Here is a 20,921-nt window from a genome sequence, read left to right on the forward strand (position 1 = left end):
ATTATTTTTTCAGTGGTGATAGACATATCTCAGCTTCAGATTAGATCTGTGGGGGTCCGATACCCAGCAACCCCTCCCATCAGCCATAATCAGCCCCGCTGAAGGTTGGATGCAAACAATTAACTTAGTGCACCTCCGTTCACTATGTAGTGGCTTTGTCCATGTGCTGCCACTCATCTACTATTCACTTCAGCATGAGCTGAGCTACAGTACCCCGAGGATGGCCACTACACAGTGAACGGAGCTGAGCTACAGTACCCGAGGATGGCCGCTACACAGTGAACGGAGCGGAGCTACAGTACCCGAGGATGGCCGCTACACAGTGAACGGAGCGGAGCTACAGTACCCGAGGATGGCCACTACACAGTGAACGCTGAGCTACAGTACCCGAGGATGGCCGCTACACAGTGAACGGAGCTGAGCTACAGTACCCGAGGATGGCCGCTACACAGTGAACGGAGCTGAGCTACAGTACCCGAGGATGGCCACTACACAGTGAACGGAGCTGAGCTACAGTACCCGAGGATGGCCACTACGCAGTGAACAGAGCTGAGCTACAGTACCCGAGGATGGCCGATATACAGTGAACGGAGCTGAGCTACAGTACCCGAGGATGGCCGATATACAGTTAACGGAGCTGAGCTGTTCACTGTTTACAGAATAGGGAAACAATATTTTAAGCCCAGAAAATCCCATTAATGGTGCACAAAAAAAAAAATCAATGCATTGCATGTCTCACCTAAACACAACCCCAAAATTATAGGAAACAAAGTGTGCCTGTCTATACATCCCATGTGTTATGTGACCTTAACTATCCGGCGTGCTTACTGCGCTTATTACTTTGCCGTATCTTGTGACATGCAGTTCTGTTTTTTTTTCTGCAGGAAATGAATCATAAAAAGAAACAGACACAAACTTTTTTTTTCTACTAAACTTCTATCCGTTGCTGTTCCTGAGATCACTCTGTTACCTTTTAAAGTAACTTATTGTAGCAGATTTTAATTACTTTCTGGTAGATTTGACCTGTTTGCACATTTTTCTATATGAAGTTGTTGAGTCATAGGTGGATGGTAAGTTTAGCTCAATTTCTGCTGGACCATGAGGTTTGGAGCCACCCACTGTTATTCCCAAAAGCAAAAATACGCCCATAAAATCTGTTTTCAATTTCTTTTTTTTTTTTTTTTAAATCTCCAAAGGTTGCCAAAAGTTTCAAAGTATTGAGCAAAATCAACAGTGTTTTGGAGGAATTGTGATTCCTAAGGAAACTTCCTGCACGTTGGCACTTCACAACCATTCAGAAGCAATTCTCAGCAGCTTTCTCTTAGTTTCCTATATTTCTAGTAAGGATGAAGGTGAGTTCCTGAAGACGCAGCCTTTTATTTTAGAAATTACCATCTTTATTATTTGATAATGTTTAAACATTTTAAATTGATTATAGAATTTTAGATTTTTTAAAATATATTAATACATCTTTCTGGCGGTCACTGTATCATCGTAATCAATGGAAGATAGCGGAATTCTTCTGTTTTTAGCTACTTTGTTTATTGTCTTGTTTCCTGATTTTATGTTTTCTTTTTGCAGCCTCAATTAAAAGTAATTCTTGTCATAGTTGCAGCCATTGTTCTTTTAATACCTGTCATAATGATTGTACTTCTTAAATCCGGTGAGTAGATTTTATATTATTTGCCAAATTTTACAGATAAATAGATAGATGGATGGACAATTATTATTTTTATTATTTTCTCTATTATTCATATTATTATATTATTTATAAATGTTATTCTTAAAAAACATAATAATAATAACAGAAATAAACTAAACTCACTATATACTAGATCATTTCAGTCGTAAAATGTTTTCGGCACCATGTCCTCTGTTTTTTAACGTTTGGCTTGGCTATGTGCATATTAATTCCTATGATGCTGGGAGTTCCCATATTCTTCTGTCGTCACTTTTGGGGAGAACACAATAGAATCAGCTGTGAAAACGACCAATCCCTTCTCCAAAAGAGTTCACATCAAAAGGAGCCAGACAGCCCCTTGATAGCTAGCAGCTGAAGGGATCCTAATTTGTATAGACAACTTTCACAACATTACAGTAAGTCGATACTTTGCTGGAAGCCAGTCATAAATAGGTCATACTAAGAAGTATGAAGCATCTGGGTCCTAAAGGGCAATGTTCTACATTTACATGCTGGGACAAATCTACAAAAATATGAATATGAAATGCATACTTTTTCTGGTATATTTGTTGAAAAACCTGCAAAATTTATTAAGGTTTGCAGTGCATCATGTTGATTTGCATATGATTTATCTAGTGACAATACTCAGCCCCACAGATGTAGCTTTCCAGCAACGTCCTCGTATATACCCAACCTGCAGAAACGCTTCATCCATCCTACTGACACGCCAGAGCTCCCCTATACACAGAACAACCATCGGTACATGAATGCTGCACGAGAACCACAGTCAGTACATGAATACAGCACCAGAACCACTATTGGTAAATTTATGCAGTGCCAGAGCTACCATCAGTAGATGAATACAGCAGTAGAACCACACTTTTCTTCCTCTTCATACTTCCCATATGATACTGTGCCTTCACTAACATCCCTCATATACAATAAAAGTCCCTATAACCTTTGGCTCCTTAAGGCACTTACCTTTCCCACTTCGGCAGCATGGGTGACAGCCACAGTAGGGAACCAGTGGCAGAAAGGTGACTGCCTCAGCCAGGTGATGACATCTGATCAATTATGGATTGGTATGTTTGTACATGATCAGGACCATGGTCAGTACATGAATCCATTACCAGATCCACTGTAAATACAAGAATCTAACTTCTCCATACTGTGCCCCCACTTCTCCATATTGTCCCCCACCATCTCACCTCTCCATATTTTTCCCCCACGCTCCCATCTCTACATACTGCTCCCCTACTTTTCCCTATGATTCCCTCATACTTCCACTTCTCAATATGGCCCCCACACGCTCTCAATTCTCCATACTGTACCCCTATTTCTCCATATTGTCTCCTGTGCTCCCACCTCTCCATACTGTCCGCCTACTTCTTTATATTGTACACCCATTCCTCCTTACGGTCCACCCACCACCCATGCTTCCATTTCTCAATACAGTACCCCCCACCTCTCCATAATGTCCCCCACTTCTCCATATGATCCCCCACTTCTCCATATTGTGCCCCAATTTCTCCATACAATCCAACCACACTCCCACTTCTCCATATTGTCCTCAGATGCTCCCAATTCTTCATCCTGTTCTCTCCATACTGTCACCCCATTTCTTCATCTTCTTCATATTGAACACCCACTTCTCCATATGGTCCCCCCACGCTCCCATTTCTCCATTTGGTCCTACACCTCTCTATAATGTCCTCACTTCTCCAAATGGTCCACCCCACTCTTATATATTGTCCTCTATGCTCCCTCCTCTACATACTGTCCCAACTGTTCTCCATATGGTACACAAACCCCCATGCTGCTCCCTCTCAGATTTCCCCACTACCCCATAATATACAAGCACAACCCGTCCTAGCCACCTATGTGGCTCAGTGATCACAGCAGCAGAGTGATGAGATCAGCAGTGTGCGACCACATCACTCCACTGCATGTCTGTGCGAGGAGATGATGAGCACTCCCCTACCTCCCAGCACTTCAGTGTTGCTCAGTTGTATTCACATCTAAGTCAGGAATACATCTGACCACATGGAAAAGGGAGCCGGCACCAAGCCGCATGCTGTGCAACCCTGGCTTAACCATATTGGCGCAATGTTTACTTCGATATAGTTAAGGGTAGTATAGCGCTGGGTGGGCGCCAAGTGGTGGTCGCTCCGAGCATGGGGCCCGGGGTGACCGCACCCTCTGCTCTCCTGGTAGCTACACTACTGCTTAGTAGATCATTGATGTGGTCATGATGTCTGTTTTGAGATGCTAAAGGGCCCACACACATTAGAGAAAAGTTATCTGACCTGCTGTTTTAGGCGAGGCCACCTATCTTTTGTAATGAGTATTTTTTCGACTCTTATCTGTAAGAGGAAAGAAGGATGGGGTTTGTTGGATCTTGACCCCCGATCTTTTTGATCTGTCAGGAAAAAAGCTGGCACCAGAGATGTCTGGCAGAAGTGTACTGCTCTCTTCCCATTTAAAACACTTGAACACTCATGCGGCCCAGCATTCATGTGTATTGGAGAGTTGGTTGTAGGTGATCTGAAGTTGATGGTCACCTTATAAGATTTTTCATTTGTCTCTAAGTAACAGCTGTATACTGAGTCCTGAGACTAGAACCACTTTGATCTGCTGCTATTGCCAGATGGGGAATGTTCGTTTCTTTTTCAGATGAATATTAAATTGCATGCAGCTAGGTAAGACATTGGGAGATCCATGTAAAGAATTTTCCCATCTGAATATCCACTTTTAGAATGAAGATCTGGTTGACACTATGGGTCTAGTTTAGCCTACCCCAGTATCATCAGAGGCTAATGATGCATCGGTAACAAGTCTCTGCTCCCGGGGAGGTCCTGACCTGGAAATATTTGTATTGTATATATTCTAACAGGGACAAACTAGTATCAGGAGTGGGCATATCATTGGTGCAACCAGTTAGAGGTAAGGGGGCACATTTCTACCTGTAAAATAGATGCGATTGTATATTATATTGAACTATTGAACAGCAAAGGGCCCGTGTACTGTTCTTGCACATGGGACCTTTTAGGTCTGTGTCCTCCAGTGACCTGGATAATTGGATGATGGTACTTTGGAAAGGACAGGTACATGGAATCATTATGCTCGTGAGAATGGAAAATAATGTTCAGAAATTGCCCCAAGAATGGTGGAAAGGAGTCTTCTTGTCCAAAGCTGTTAGGGATGTGGTGGTGTGAACCAACTCCAGAAGAGGGCACCATTATAGTCCATTCGTGAACTACTCTATGTACCCATTCATAAAATAAGAATTAAACTTAATACTTTTACTTTTTTTCTATCTTTTTCTTACTGGCTGCACAAAATAGTTTTACAGGCTCTTTTCTGTAGCCAAGGTTTGTTCAGCTCATAAAAATGTTGGAGTTTTCCCAAAAGGCATTTTACTTTAAGCCTTATGTTAATGATTATGGGGAAAATCAGAACTTGTGGTTTCTGGGCGGAGGGCAAACCTGATTCAAATGCATACAATAGATTAGTGTTTAAAATGTTTCATATACATATATATATATGGTATATATATAGGATGCACAATATCTCTATTTCCTTTCCACTATTAATAGTGATGAAATCATCTACTTATCCTTCAGTGCCCTGACTACAGGATTTTGTCCTCACTAGGACGTCACTCATAACTTCTGATGTCATAGCAGGAAATTCTTACTAATGTAGCTAAAGGGCCATTAATCACAGAGTGTGAACTATGGAGAACATTTACTGAATAAATGATGGAAAGTTTAGGCCCATATTCATCATAGCTTTTCCGGCAGGTTTTTGGTGGGCTTCTTGGTTTTTGGTGGGTTCTTTGTGACTTTTTTATTCGTGAGAACTTCATAAAATGATTAGCGCTTTTTTCAAGTTGTCTTTGGTGGTTTAGCTCATTTTCAGATTTTTATGTCAATTTGGTTTTTCCAGATGTTTTAGACAGGTTCACAAAATGTGACTTCTTTAAAAACTCGCAAAATTTGGAGTAACTCTAGTCCAGTTTGGTCTCTGGAGTGGTTTTTGTGCCAGTTATTTTGGCACATTTTTTGTGACATTTTGAAAACGTGTGAGCTTTCTCAATGATGAGAAAAATAAAAACCTGTTAAAATAAGAAAAAGGGACAATTATATATGCCATTTTGATTAATTTGGAGCAAAAAACATAAGCAAAAACCACAAAGGGAGGAAAGGTTCGCCGTGACCATCCAGTAAAATAAAAAGTCCTTTAATTTAAATTAATTAAAACAACGGGATCCATGTAGAAAACATTAAAAACTGTCAAGAACCTGTCACAACAAAGGCCCTTAATTATAGTACGTTTATGAATCAGGAGTGTCTGACTCCAGGCCATTTCCTCATCAAAACCAGCATGAACAATGCCAGTCTTGATGTGTCAGGCACAATGTATTTTTGTGAGGCTTTTTTAGTTACATTTTATGTGTTTTTATTGCATTTGATATTCATTTAAAATACATTTCAAGTTTAGATTATGCAAAACAAAAATCTAAAAAAGCCACAAAAAAGTATAGCAAAAATCATGAAGCGCATAGTATTTTTAAAAGCCAAAAAACACTGCTAAAAATTGTGAAGGAAGCCATTTTGACTTGTTCACATTTAATAGCTGCGCGCGCATGACAAAAGCAATTGGAATACTCCCCACCTGGTACCTAACTAGAAGAAACTTCAAAATGTGGTAGTGTATAAAGTGTTAAAGGCTGCAGCAGAAGTGTGTGTGAATGATGTAGCAGATCTTTGTTTGTATGTAGGAGAGTTGTGTGTGTATGAAGGAGAGCTGTTTGTGTATGTAGGAAAGCTGTGTGTGTATGTAGGAGAGTTGTGTGTGTATGTAGGAGAGCTGTGTGTGTATGTAGGAGAGCTGTGTGTATTTAGGAGAGTTGTGTGTGTATGAAGGAGAGTTGTGTGTGTATGTAGGAGAGTTGTGTGTGTATGTACGAGAGCTGTGTGTGTATGTAGGAGAGTTGTGTGTGTATGAAGGAGAGTTGTGTGTGTATGAAGGAGAGTTGTGTGTGTATGTAGGAGAGTTGTGTGTGTATGTACGAGAGCTGTGTGTGTATGTAGGAGAGCTGTGTGTATTTAGGAGAGTTGTGTGTGTATGAAGGAGAGTTGTGTGTGTATGTAGGAGAGTTGTGTGTGTATGTACGAGAGCTGTGTGTGTATGTAGGAGAGCTGTGTGTGTATGTAGGAGAGCTGTGTGTGTATGTAGGAGAGCTGTGTGTGTATGTAGGAGAGCTGTGTGTGTATGTAGGAGAGCTGTGTGTATTTAGGAGAGTTGTGTGTGTATGTAGGAGAGCTGTGTGTGTATGTAGGCTGTGTGTGTATGTAGGAGAGCTGTGTGCATGTAGGAGAGCTGTGTGTATGTAGGAGAGCTGTGTGTGTATTTAGGAGAGTTGTGTGTGTATTTAGGAGAGTTGTGTGTGTATGAAGGAGAGCTGTGTGTGTATGTAGGAGAGCTGTGTGTGTATATAGGAAAGCTGTGTGTGTATATAGGAGAGCTGTGTGTGTATGTAGGAGAGCTGTGTGTGTAATTAGGAGAGCTGTGTGTATGTAGGAAAGTTGTGTGTGTATGAAGGAGAGCTGTGTGTATATGTAGGAGAGCTGTGTGTGTATGTAGGCTGTGTGTGTATGTAGGAGAGCTGTGTGCATGTAGGAGAGCTGTGTGTGTATATAGGAGAGCTGTGTGTGTATGTAGGCTGTGTGTGTATGTAGGAGAGCTGTGTGCATGTAGGAGAGCTGTGTGTATGTAGGAGAGTTGTGTGTGAATGTAGAAGAGTTGTGTGTATGTAGGAGAGCTGTGTGTGTAATTAGGAGAGCTGTGTGTGCATGTAGGAGAGCTGTGTGTATGTAGGAGAGCTGTGTGTGCATGTAGGAGAGCTGTGTGTATGTAGGAAAGTTGTGTGTGTATGAAGGAGAGCTGTGTGTATATGTAGGAGAGCTGTGTGTGTATGTAGGCTGTGTGTGTATGTAGGAGAGCTGTATGTGTATGTAGGAAAGCTGTGTGTGCATGTAGGAGAGCTGTGTGGATATAAAAGCAGAGTTGTGTGTACATGTAGCAGGGCTGGATGTGTGTATATGCAGCAGAGCAGAGTTTCTATATATTGTGTATTCAGGAGTGCTGTTTATTTGTGTGTGCTGCAGTCAGAGTATACATAAGGTGCTGTAAAGCTATATATGTGGAGTAGAGACACTGCAGAGAAACACTAACAATAAATAGATCTATTAACTCCCTATTCTACCTTAATGCATTAAAATCACTGATATTGACCTCTCCACGTCTTAACACTTCCAGGGAAGATGTTCTACAGATTTTCTGCTGTCTAAACCTATTCCGACAAACTATTTCGACAAAAACTGTGATCAGCTTCGTAACTGAGCAATTCTTGTCACCGCCGACAAAAGGAACAGCTGATCTGTGGGGTGCCGGGCTTGTATCCCCACTGATCAGAAATTGATGACCTATCCTATGGATTGGCTAGCAATGTTAAAGTCCCGGACTACCCCTTTAATTTCCAGGCACTGATCTCCCTAAGGACATATGCACAAGGGGCATTGTATTACAATTACTGTGCTTTCGATAAGATAGTACCATATCTCATGCAAATGCTACATAGAAAATCTAAAGTTTAAGCAGAATTGCACTATAGATTTCAAATTTGCACCATATCGATTCATGTTATGGCTAATTTCTGCCCCATTTTTGCAATCGTATCCATATGGAAATGCTTTGTGTACATGTATCCTCATATTGAACGGATGCCAGCTCTTCCTCTTAGGCTAGGGCTCTATCATTACATGGCATCACCGAGGCATCAGATTTTTCAGCTTTCACCGTTTAGAAAAAAAATGCTGATGTTTGCAAGATGTCTCATATCTTAGGGAAACATGGATGTTCCAGTTCCAGTAGCAGTAATATGTCCAAAAATCATAACCGATCCTCTTGTTACTGTAGATGCACATATTTGCCATGAGCACCGGCATAACTTATTGTTCCCGGGACCTCAGTCCAACATTTAAAGCAACGTCCTCCCTTAGCCTACAGAATATGGGTGTGATTGATACCTCTGCATCTCCTATAATTACTCTACACCCTTCGACTTACATATTGATTACTGGACTTTTTTGCCAAATGTTCTGTGTGTATATGGCCAGATGTACCTACGGCTGTTGTTGTCCCTTGGCAGAATTGTTGGGAATATTTGATGCTCCTAAGGAAATTCTATCACCATGGAAACTGACAGTGGTGTGAAGAAGAGGTTCACTGGTTAGACGATGATGAAGCATGTCAGATGTTTACAACGGTGCCTGCCAAATGACAGCAAGGGCCCTGATTAAATCTGTTGACTGACATTTTTCTATAACATTTCTATTTTAGGTATCAGGAGATATTCCAGTAAGGAGTGGTGGCAACCACCAGCGTAATGATTTTAATTACGGAAATATTTTTTTTTACCAGTTTTCGGTAGAGTCATCCTACACAATGTTTAGTTTGAAATATATATTTAGTCAAAACTCAATTTGCGTAAACAAAAAGCCCAAACATCAAATTGAACCTGTTGGGGTTTCGATCTTGCTCATCCTTGGTAGTTTTGTGGCATCTTAACACTGTATGTTTTTGGTCTCCCACATTAGGAGTGCTGGTAGAGCGTAGAGTCACTCACTGTCCATGGCCAATACTAGAGAGGGAAGTATTGATAATCCTTTTTGTAATTATTTTAGGGTCGTTTCATACACTTTTTTGGGGGAAAACACAATTATTTGATGCAGTTTTGTGAGCCAAAGCCAGAAATGAATCGAGCAATAATGAGAAATAAACATCTTTCCTTTATATTAACCATTCCTTTTACAAATACTTCTGCTTTGGCTCTAAAACATTGATCAAAACCTTCCCAAAAGACGATGTGAAACCACTGTTGGAAGCAGGCGCCGACGACCGTTTTTTCGGTCCGAGTGCAATCCGACAAAACATCCAATCGCACTTGGACCAATCTTATTCTATAGGCCGTGCACATTTCCATTTTCTTTCTCGGATCGAGTCTGTATGAAGAAGAAATTGCAGCATGCACGATTTGCGTCTGTGAATCAGATCACACTCTGTTCAAACTTTGATCATAATCTGATCATTGTGTGATTAGCCTAATCAGACCGATCTTCTCCAATGAAAGAAAATGGGGCTGTGTGAACCTAGCTTTAATCTAGCAATCTAACACTCCATAATGCAAGCATTTTGATAAACCAGCAATGAGTGCTAAGGTTAGGGCTAGGGTTAGGGTTAGAACTTGGTTAATAAAATAGTCACATAAAAACACAAAACATGTAAAAAAAAATAGAGTGAAATAAATGTTATCAAAATGTATAACTTTATCATTTGTATTAATTTTATTTTTAATATATGTTAGATTTCAGTAAAAAATAAAGTGATAACTATAATTACTTGAGTATTTTCTTAAAATAAAATACATGTGCTTGGGGAATAAGGAGTTCCATAGGTAGAGACTCAGGTAGTGGTAAAGGTCCACAGACTAGGGGCAGCAGAATGATTGCCGTGCCCAGGTGCTGGCAGTCCACAATGTCCACTTAATGCCGTTTTAATGAAATTTTACTTGAGTATAGAAGAAACAATTATGCCAATTTACAAAAGGGAATGTAATTTGAGTAGATAGGAAGTACAAAATAACTCAAGGACATACGTCATATTTTTATAAACATCTGGTTGACATCTTTTATATGTTTTCCTCGGGCCTACTGGACAGGAAAATCTGTCAATCATTGAATAGGACAGCCCTTTCGTAAGTCTGTCGAAATCTGCAGATTCAATTTGTTCTAGGAAACTCGTATTACTGGAGGAATTCATCTTTGACCTCAGAAAATGTGCTGAAGATAGAGTAATTCCTGTGCTCTGTGGTCAAGAAGAGTGCAGGCACATTGGTTCGGGTTCTGCAGTACCTGATATATTTCAATTCCGAGAGGAGAAGCTTTCAGGATCCTTAGTCTCAGCAAAAATAATAAGGAAGCTCTAGGAATATTTTGTTAAGCCAGTTTGAGATTAGAAAAACATGTTTGCTTTCTTTCAAAAACAGTGCCACTCTCACCAACACGCAGTGCCTGGTATTGAAAAGAAATCTAATTTACTTGAACATGGACAAAAGTGGCTTTGTTGGAAGAAAGCAAACATATTTTTTTTACTGTTATATTGTTCTAATGAAATAGGAAGCCATCTAAACTGGTTGTCTTCAAAAAAAGACTTTTATTTTTAATAGAAATGGGACTAAAACACAAAATTGAACCTCTGTCTATAAAGTTATTTAAAAACAGCTTAGACTGGTAGAAAATAGTAAAATTCATAAAATTCACCTTAGTAAATCTCTGTCTTCCAATACCAATACTTCATTGGTTCCCAGTAGGTCTTTGTTCAAACAGCTCCACCAATGACTGGTCAACACAACATGTGGGTACTACGGTCAATGAGTGGTAGCTGTAATCTCAATGGTGATGGCAAGTCAGCTCTACAGTCAGCGATTGACTGCAGTGGTCACATGTTGTTTAATTCATCATGATGGGATTAGGGTGAACAGAGACCGATGGGGAACCATTGGATGTGTTGGTATGGGAAGGCAGAGAATCGGTATGGTGAATTTAACTCCTTTTGTGATTTATACCACTTTACGTTGACAATCAGGACTGATGGGCAGAGATTGAAATAAATTTACAAACAGGATTATGCAACCATTCTGACATGGATTTACAAAGTAAATACACCAGTCCCATCAAGTCTAAGAGATCTATTTAACAATCTATGTTTCTGTGCTATGAAATCTATTGACCGATCCACTTGAAAGAGCATTATGGAGTTGGACAACCTCTTTTAGGATCTTAGGGAAAATGAAGATCGGTTTCAGGAGCGCAGAAAGAAGACTCGAACACCAGGTTGTATTTGAACCACTGGTGGTTCAAATACAACCTGGTGTTCGAGTCTTCTTTCTGCGCTCATGAGACCGATCTTCATTTTCCCTGCTATCGCGTCCTCCACTGGAGGTGTTCGGCTGGAAGCTGCGGGGGGACTCTGCACCTTTTCTTCCCTCTCCCCTCTCTGGGTCTACCTTCTGGCGCTCCACTACTAAACCACCTTTTACTATAATCTTTAAGGATCTTGGCTCTTTGGCCATTAGTCCTGTCCCAATTTATAGACCCAATGGCAGCTGATACTTTGCAGACATGATTTAGCTCAAACATATCCCCTGTATATAGCATTTTATACAATGGCTAAGTGGCCTCATCATTGAAAAATATCAAGTCGACCAATAAAGCTGGTGCCTTGACTGTTAATCTTCCAGCTACTATTTGGAAGGCAATCTTAATTTCTCCTCTATACAGTATCTTGCATTTGACTGTACTTTATGCAGCTCATGCTCAGCAATATAGTCTGTATAATAACATTTGTCATTAACAGCCCGGAAAGCTGTCTTGTGAGTAATCACATTGACCAAATCAGTTTTAGCATAGTTTCTTTCCCAGATATTTACACCTTCAAAGTATTCAAATTAAAGCAATTGTCCTGGACCAGAAATAAGGTCCTTTTTTTTCTTTTTTTAAAAACAGCACCACTCATGTTTATGTTTGTGTCTGGTATTCCAGCTCATCTGTATTTAATTATTAGGGTGGATAGGCTGCAGATGGACAAGCCCTTTCAAGTGTATGGCTAAGTGCACACGTTGCGGAAAGTCTTGCGGATTTTTCCGGACTGATTTTGGTATATCCGCAGGAAATCGGCACTGTTTTTTCAGCAGCATGTGCACTGGGGCTTTTGTTTTCCATAGGTTTACATGGTACTGTAAACGCATGGAAAACTGCTGTGAATCTGCAGCGCCCAATCCGCTGCGGATCCGCAGCAAAATCCGCAGAGTGTGCACATAGCCTAAATGTACCTCTGATTTGCCAAGTCAGGAGTAATTTCAGCAGAGACGTAACTATAATGGGTACAGGGTTGTAGTTACACACAGGCCCTTGAGAGGCTCAAAAGGAAAATATGAGAAAACCAATACTAATAGAACACTATGACTGGCTCCTATACAAGTCTCATCCGTGTACATTTTGGGTAAGTTCACACTCGGTGGTTTTTTCAAGTTTTTTCTGTTGATTTTACCATATATTGTACTTTAAAACGCGAAAAAAATTCAAAGTGAAATTGCAAATTTTTTTGTTTTTTGTTTCCCATGTTCACTAAATGCTAAAACTGACCTGCTATCATGATTCTCCAGGTCATTACGAGTTTGCAGATACCAAACATGTAAAGGTTCTTTTTTATTTAAGTGGTGGAAAAAAATTCAAAAATTTGCAAAAGAAAAAAATGGCGCCATTTTCCGAGACCTGTAGCGTTTCCATTTTTCATGCTCTTGGGCTCGGTGAGGGCTTATTTTTTGTGCGTCGAACTGATGTTTTTGTTACCATTTTGGGGTAGATACGATGTTTTGATCACATGTGACAGTGGCGCCGATAGACTCGATTTGTGATGCACTTCTGGCGCGACCATGTTAAATGCTAGAGATTGACAGCAGCATTTAACTTGTTAACAGCCGCAGGTGGATCGTGATTCCACCCGCGGCTCTGAGGGGCACATATGTGGAACGTGTGAATGTAGCCTAAGAGTGAAATACTAAAAAACAGGACCAGTTTTATGGAAAATTTGGCCAATGTTAAACAGTTTTACACATAATTTCAATATGTTTGGTTGTATATGACAGTGAAAGGGTTAATTATAAACTGCCATTTGTTTCTATTGTATCTGAAAATATTCACACTAAGCATGTCCACGCAAGAGTGCGTTAGGGGTAATGGATTCAGCTGCCTTGTATTTCATCTCAGTGACAGTAGCTGAGCAGTGTGCACGTGAGAGGACACAGAGGGTAACACTAATGTCTTCCATATGCCTTTCAGTTCATATATTCACTTCAGAGTAATTTCTCATATACAAGTACAGCTCAAATCAGCAGTGACAATTACAATTGGATTTTCAATAGATAAGAAACATTAGGCTTCATTTAACATACCAGGCCTTCTTTCCCATAGCAACCACTCACAGCTCAGCTTACACTTTATAAACCGCTCTAGTGAAATACAAGCTGCAACGTGATTGGTTGCTATAGGCAGCGAGGCCTGCTTTTTGTGATAAATGAGGCCTGTTCTGAGTACCCTTTGCCAGTAAATAATGTGTTATATAGGACAGAAAAGCTTTCTGGTTAGGGTGCAGTCAGACTTCTGTATTATTCGTGTGAAGATCGCATTGCAATCCTCAGACTGGACGTCAGCTCTCCTGACCTGAGGGTGACAGCTTCATAGAAATACAGGCTGTTACGCTAAGGTCAGGAGAGCTGACGGCCAGTCCGAGGATTGCAATGCGATTTATATGGCAGTCTTAGCATGCCCTTTCCGACATCGAGCGTAATAGTATGCCGATGTCAAACTCCCTCCCTCTGATGTCGGCTCCGGCGTTGAGCCCACATCTTTCCCGGGACATGTCAGATGTTTCGAACAGCTAACATATGCCCGCAATAGCCACGGGTGGAATCGCCATCCACCCGCGGCTATTAACCTGTTAAATGCCCCTGTCAAATGCTGGCAGCAGTATTTAACAAGCGCTTCCGGCAGTCAAGTCAGAAATACGCCCACCGGTGACCCCCGTCACGTGATCGCGTGTGTTGGCATGACAACCAGAGGTCTCCTGGAGACGTCTATGGCTGTCAGTGCCAAATTGCTGTGAGCACCACCCAGTGGTCGGCGCTCATAGCAAGTGAGTAAATCTGCTATATAGAGGCGATCTGATCATCGTCTCTATGTAGCAGAGCCGATCGGTTTGTGGCAGATTCTAGTCTCCCATGGAGACAATTGAATCATGCAAAAAGTAAAAAGAAAATGTTTTCAAAATATTTAAAATTTTTAAAAATATGAAAGTTCAAATCACCTCCCTTTTGCCCCATTCAAAATAAAACAATAAAAATAATATCAAACAATCACATATTTGGTATCTACCGTTCAGAATCACCCGATCTATCAATCTAGACATTAGACATGTTTGGTATCTATGAACTCATAATGACCTGGAGAATTATAATGGCAGGTCAGTTTTAGCATTTAGTGAACCTACTAAAAAAAAAAAAAAAAAAACAAGTGTGTGATTGCACTTTTTTTGCAATTTCACCGCACTTGGAATTTTTTTCCTGTTTTCTAGTACATGACATGATAAAATCAATGGTGTTGTTCAAAAGTACAACTCATCCCGCAAAAATTAAGCCCTCACATGGCCCATATTGACAGAAAAATAAAAAAAGTTATGGCTCTGGGAAGGAGGGGGGCGAAAAACAAGGGGGGCGAAAAACAAGGGGAGCGAAAAACAAGGGGAGCGAAAAACGAAAACGCAAAACAGAAAAAAGCTTCGGGGGTTAAAGGGTCAAGACGTATGCAGGCAGCTTCACCTGGTCACAAGTGCAGCCTTTAAGGTGGACTATCCTTGTGTGTTCGGAGGCCGACAGTTCTTTAATTTTTGGGAGATTCCCTGACACTCCATGCAAAATTAAATTAGCGGTATAGGTTATTTTGCAAAGTGTCCCTATGATGGACCGATACCACGGCATCCATCAAGACTGTGCCGACTTTCAGATATAGGCTCAGACGCTATCTGCACTGAGACTTATTAGCCATCTAGTAGGATATCTACATGAACACTTACTGGCAGAGATGAGACAGATGATAAATTGGTTTGCGACTTTAGTGAGTCCAGAAAAATGTTAGTGTTGATAATTACACAGGGCTGTAGTATAATTGTGGGTAATTTGGTGTTTGGGTTCGGCAACTTCATTAATTTCACATAATTAATTGTGCCATAAATTTTAGATACACAGAAAGTATATCACATCGTAAATTTCAGTCGATGGAAGGACACCAAAAATAGTTTCATAGTTTTTAAGGCTGAAAGTAGACATACAATAAGGCCATCAAGTTCAACCTATCGTGTTTATCTAGAGGAAAGTATAAAGCCCATGAGGCAGATGCTAATTGCCCAATATATTGGAAGAAATTCTTCCCGTCTCCACATATGACAAGTAGACTAGTTCCCTGGATCAACATCCCATTACAGAATCTAGTATCCATAACCTGTAACGTAATGTTATACTTTTCAAGAAAGGCATCCAGACCCCCTTTACAGAAAATTCCATAATCTCACTGCTCTTACTGTAAAGAATCTTCATCTATGATTATGATGACATTTTTTGTCCGCTAGACATAGAGGATTCCTTATGTCACTGTCACAGGCCTAAATGTAAAAAGATCATTACACAGATCTCTGTGCTGTCCGTTCATATGTTTATACATTGTAAAATTAAAAGCAAAGCCACAATAAGAGGAATTAGAATTCCCCCCAAAATTCAAGACTTAACATGGCAAAAAAAGGGCAGCAGTGCTTACCTGCCCTGGTCTCAGAGCTAATGCACTACAAGGATCCATCAAACCCATATCATAAAGATGGCGGCAACACAGGTGCGGAATACTGATGAGACAGCCGCTCACAACCTAACAGTTCATGGAAGGGGCGATTGCTTAGCATCAAATTTGCACACACGGAGGCTTGTATAGCGCACTGGTCACACACAGGTAGTGCACAGTGTCTGACTTACAGCCCATTAGTACACATTGTAATAAAATGGCCCAAAGTTTTTATTTTTCAACACTGAATAACCTCAAGTTTGATAACCTGTCTTGATATTGCAGTCCACCTACTCCATTAATAACCTCGGTCGCTTTTCTCTGCACCCACTCTAGTTCAGCTGTGTCCTTCTTATACACTGAAGACCAAAACTGTACACAGTATTCTAAGTGTGGTCGCACTAGTGACTTGCATGGAGGCAAAGCTACTGTACGCTCTTGTGATGAGCATTTCTGCCTCTTATAAACCATCCCATTGTTGTATTTGCCTTGGCAGCAGCTGCCTGACACTGGTAACTAACACTGAGTTTTCTGTCCACCCATACGCCCAAGTCTTTTACATTGACAGATTTACCCCATGTTTTATCATTTAGTACATAATTGTACATTTTATTTCCTTGGCCCACGTTCATGACCTTACATTTATCTACATTAAACCTCATTTGCTGTTTCTCAGCCCCAGCTTCCAGCTGATATAAATCCCTCTGTAATATTAAATTATCCTTCTCTGTGTTGATTACCTTCCAGAGTGTAGTATCATCTGCAAATAAAAAGTTCACCAAGTATGTACTGGTTTGGTTTATGCTGGGTATCGAACCACCTACCGTAGAGATGACCTATTCTTAGGTCATTGACTGATCTGCAAAATTGGAATGCTGAGTAATGTCTTATTGTGAATAAGTAACATTTCTATAATTGTGGCTGGTTTGGCATCAGGTTTTAAGGCTTTTAGATAGTCACACTTCATTACTAATTAAAATACAGGAATTAATAGAAGCATAGTCACAATTTCTGAGCCTCACGTCATTATTCACTGTCATACTCCTCTTAATCATGACTTGTCAACAAAAAGAGGATGTACAGTACAGACCAAAAGTTTGGACACACCTTCTCATTTAAAGATTTTTCTGTATTTTCATGACTATGAAAATTGTAAATTCACACTGAAGGCATCAAAACTATGAATTAACACATGTGGGATTATATACTTAACAAAAAAGTGTGAAACAACTGGAATTATGTCTTATATTCTAGGTTCTTCAAAGTAGCCACCTTTTGCTTTGATGACTGCTTTGCACACTCTTGGCATTCTCTTGATGAGCTTCAAGAGGTAGTCACCGGGAATGGTCTTCCAACAATCTTGAAGGAATTCCCAGAGATGCTTAGCACTTGTTGGCCCTTTTGTCTTCACTCTGCGGTCCAGCTCACCCCAAACCATCTCGATTGGTTTCAGGTCTGGTGACTATGGAGGCCAGGTCATCTGGTGTAGCACCCCATCACTCTCCTTCTTGGTCAAATAGCCCTTCCACAGCCTGGAGGTGTGTTTGGGGGTCATTGTCATGTTGAAAAATAAATGATGGTCCAACTAAACGCAAAAAGGATGGAATAGCATGCCGCTGCAAGATGCTGTGGTAGCCATGCTGGTTCAGTATGCCTTCAATTTTGAATAAATCCCCAACAGTGTCACCAGCAAAGCACCCCCACACCATAACACCTCCTCCTCCATGCTTCACGGTGGGAACCAGGCATGTAGAGTCATCCGTTCACCTTTTCTGCGTCGCACAAAGACACGGTGTTTGGAACCAAAGATCTCAAATTTGGACTCATCAGACCAAAGCACAGATTTCCACTGGTCTAATGTCCATTCCTTGTGTTCTTTAGCCCAAACAAGTCTCTTCTGCTTGTTGCCTGTCCTTAGCAGTGGTTTCCTAGCAGCTATTTTACCAGGAAGGCCTGCTGCACAAACTCTCCTCTTAACAGATGTTGTAGAGATGTGTCTGCTGCTAAAACTCTGTGTGGCATTGACCTGGTCTCTAATCTGAGCTGCTGTTAACTTGCGATTTCTGAGGCTGGTGACTCGGATAAACTTATCCACAGAAGCAGAGGTGACTCTTGGTCTTCCTTTCCTGGGGCGGTCCTCGTGTGAGCCAGTTTCTTTGTAGCGCTTGATGGTTTTTGCCACTGAATTTTGGGACACTTCAAAGATTTCCCAATTTTTCAGACTGACTGACCTTCATTTCTTAAAGTAATGATGGCCACTCATTTTTCTTTACTTAGCTGCTTTTTTCTTGCCATAATACAAATTCTAACAGGCTACTCAGTCGGACTATCAGCTGTGTATCCACCAGACTTCTGCACAACACAACTGATGGTCCCAACACCATTTATAAGGCAAGAAATCCCACTTATTAAACCTGACAGGGCACACCTGTGAAGTGAAAACCATTTCCGGTGACTACCTCTTGAAGCTCATCAAGAGAATGCCAAGAGTGTGCACAGCGGTCATCAAAGCACAAGGTGGCTACTTTGAAGAACCTAGAATATAAGACATAATTTCAGTTATTTCACACTTTTTTGTTAAGTATATAATTCCACATGTTTTAATTCATAGTTTTGATGCCTTCAGTGTGAATGTACAATTTTCATAGTCATGAAAATACAGAAAAATCTTTTAATGAGAAGGTGTGTTGTGTTTCTTGGTCTTCTTGATGCTCTCTGTGCCTCAAACAGAACCCTGAGACTATCACAGAGCAGGTGCAGTTATACACACAGGTGGATTATATTTATCATCATTAGGCATTTAGGACAACATTGGATCATTCAGAGATCCACAATGAACTTCTGGAGTGAGTTTGCTGCACTGAAAGTAAAAGGGCCGAATAACATTTCACGCCCCACTTTTTAATTTTTGAATTTCCACAAAAATTTAAAATAACCAATACATTTCGTTCAACTTTACAATTGTGTTCCACTTGTTGTTGATTCTTCACCAAAAATTTACATTTGGTATCTTTATGTTTGAAGCATGATATGTGGGAAAAGGTTGAAAAGTTCAAGGGGGCCGAATACTTTCGCAAGGCACCGTATATAATGCTTACTGATGAGATCTCTCTTGGGGTTTCCATTGGAATCCACTAAAAAAAGAATTCCAACAGGTACTACGATGTAGCCACTCACTATCATAAGTCACTTTGGAGTCTGTCTGGCCTCCATCCTGGCAGTATTTGTCTTTAGACCAGAACCAACATAAAATATAGTCTGCAGAGTCATAGAAAAGATGGACACCGAAATGACTTTGTCTGCGTCTTAATAGTGAATGGCTATGTCAGGGTATCCATCAGAATCCTGTTTTTTGGTGATTCTGCAGGAAACATCCAAAATGGAGAGCACAGCACGTATCTGAACCCAACCAAAGATGATCATATTTGGGAACCGGTACAATCAATGATTATATTACTATATGGTGCACCATTGAGGGTGATCCAGAGAAGGTGTGGAACACGGCACCAGTTAACCTAAGGTCCACCATGGATTTTATTATGCACAATCTGCTCCTGCTTGCATCAGCATAACCCCTACTATGCTTTATAAGTCTATAATTATGATGATGCAATCTACTTAATAATTGTCCCTGATTGATAAACCCTAAAAATCTCGTTTTCAGCAGATAAGGCATGTCTTTTTTTCCATTGTGCGGAGGCAAGCAAGCGTGATTGGTGACAAATCTAAAGAGGCTTTTATCTCCTTTCCTGGATCAGACGTACATGTGGCCGTATACTTCTGCTCCAGAGTGACTATTACTTACAGCACAGTACACATGTCAGCTTCACTATTGACACTGGTCACTGTTAGTACTAATGCCAAAGGAAGCTGTCAGGCAGATTAAGTGTGAAGAAGCTGTATGTAAATAAATATCCATTTCGAAGCAAATATTTACCGCGGTGACACATGACGGTGAACGTTCCCATCAAAGTTCATGCAGGAAGAAGCTAGATTTCAGGAAAATATAAGGCAAAGGTATCACATTGCATAGAAAACTTAAAATAAGACTTTATAAAAATGTAATATTTTGGAAAATCCCAGATAAAGATGGTACAGGTGATAAGAGTAATTCTGCAAAGGTCTATACTATACTGCACATGTGTAGAGGAGATGTTTCTCCTCTGAGAAGGAGAAGGGAGGACTGGTTGACAAATTGACAGAACTACCAGTCCATAGAATAACATTGGATAATCATTTACTGTCCCATTATTCGCATGGGTTCATACACACAGTTATATTATGGCACCATACAAGCTTCGGTTGTTCTGAGCTATGGTATAGCTGGCACCATTCCAAACCCTTACATCTTCATATAAATGTTATTTAATAAGAAGGTGCAAAAAGGTTATTTCTGATGCATTCATATGGAATACAACAGAAAAAAATATGTGCCACGCTTTCTCAAATACTGCAGTCTTGTACAGTGAATTTTGGAGACACCAGGAGGCACCATATAGTGTTAGATGGAGGAAGTTCAAAGCCATAGTGACTCTATGCTTTTCTACAAACTATGTGCAAATTTAGCAAACAAATCACTGATTCCTAAGTCAAATTAAACAGTCTTATACTACTTACCGTACATACACTTTACAGTAATCATCATGTCATGACTCTGTAGTCAGGTGTCCCAGGACCAGAAGCTCATTCCCTGTCCCTAATGCTTGGGCGCCCTAGCTCGCCCTATTCCC

At 40.5% G+C, this 20,921-nt stretch overlaps 1 protein-coding gene across 1 annotated transcript in view; it reads left to right on the forward strand.

Moving 5' to 3' along the window:
- The first annotated feature begins 1,210 nt into the window (after positions 1-1,210).
- FAP (fibroblast activation protein alpha) overlaps positions 1,211-20,921 on the forward strand; it is a 114,250-nt gene continuing 94,539 nt past the window's right edge. Inside the window, exons 1-2 of the mRNA XM_077272828.1 lie at positions 1,211-1,352; positions 1,582-1,663. Of these exons, the coding sequence (XP_077128943.1) occupies positions 1,347-1,352; positions 1,582-1,663 (88 nt within the window). The 5' untranslated portion in view covers positions 1,211-1,346. The remainder of the gene's footprint in view (positions 1,353-1,581; positions 1,664-20,921) is intronic.

Source organism: Ranitomeya variabilis, chromosome 7, assembly GCF_051348905.1.
Source record: "Ranitomeya variabilis isolate aRanVar5 chromosome 7, aRanVar5.hap1, whole genome shotgun sequence".
Taxonomy (NCBI): Eukaryota; Metazoa; Chordata; class Amphibia; order Anura; family Dendrobatidae; genus Ranitomeya; species Ranitomeya variabilis.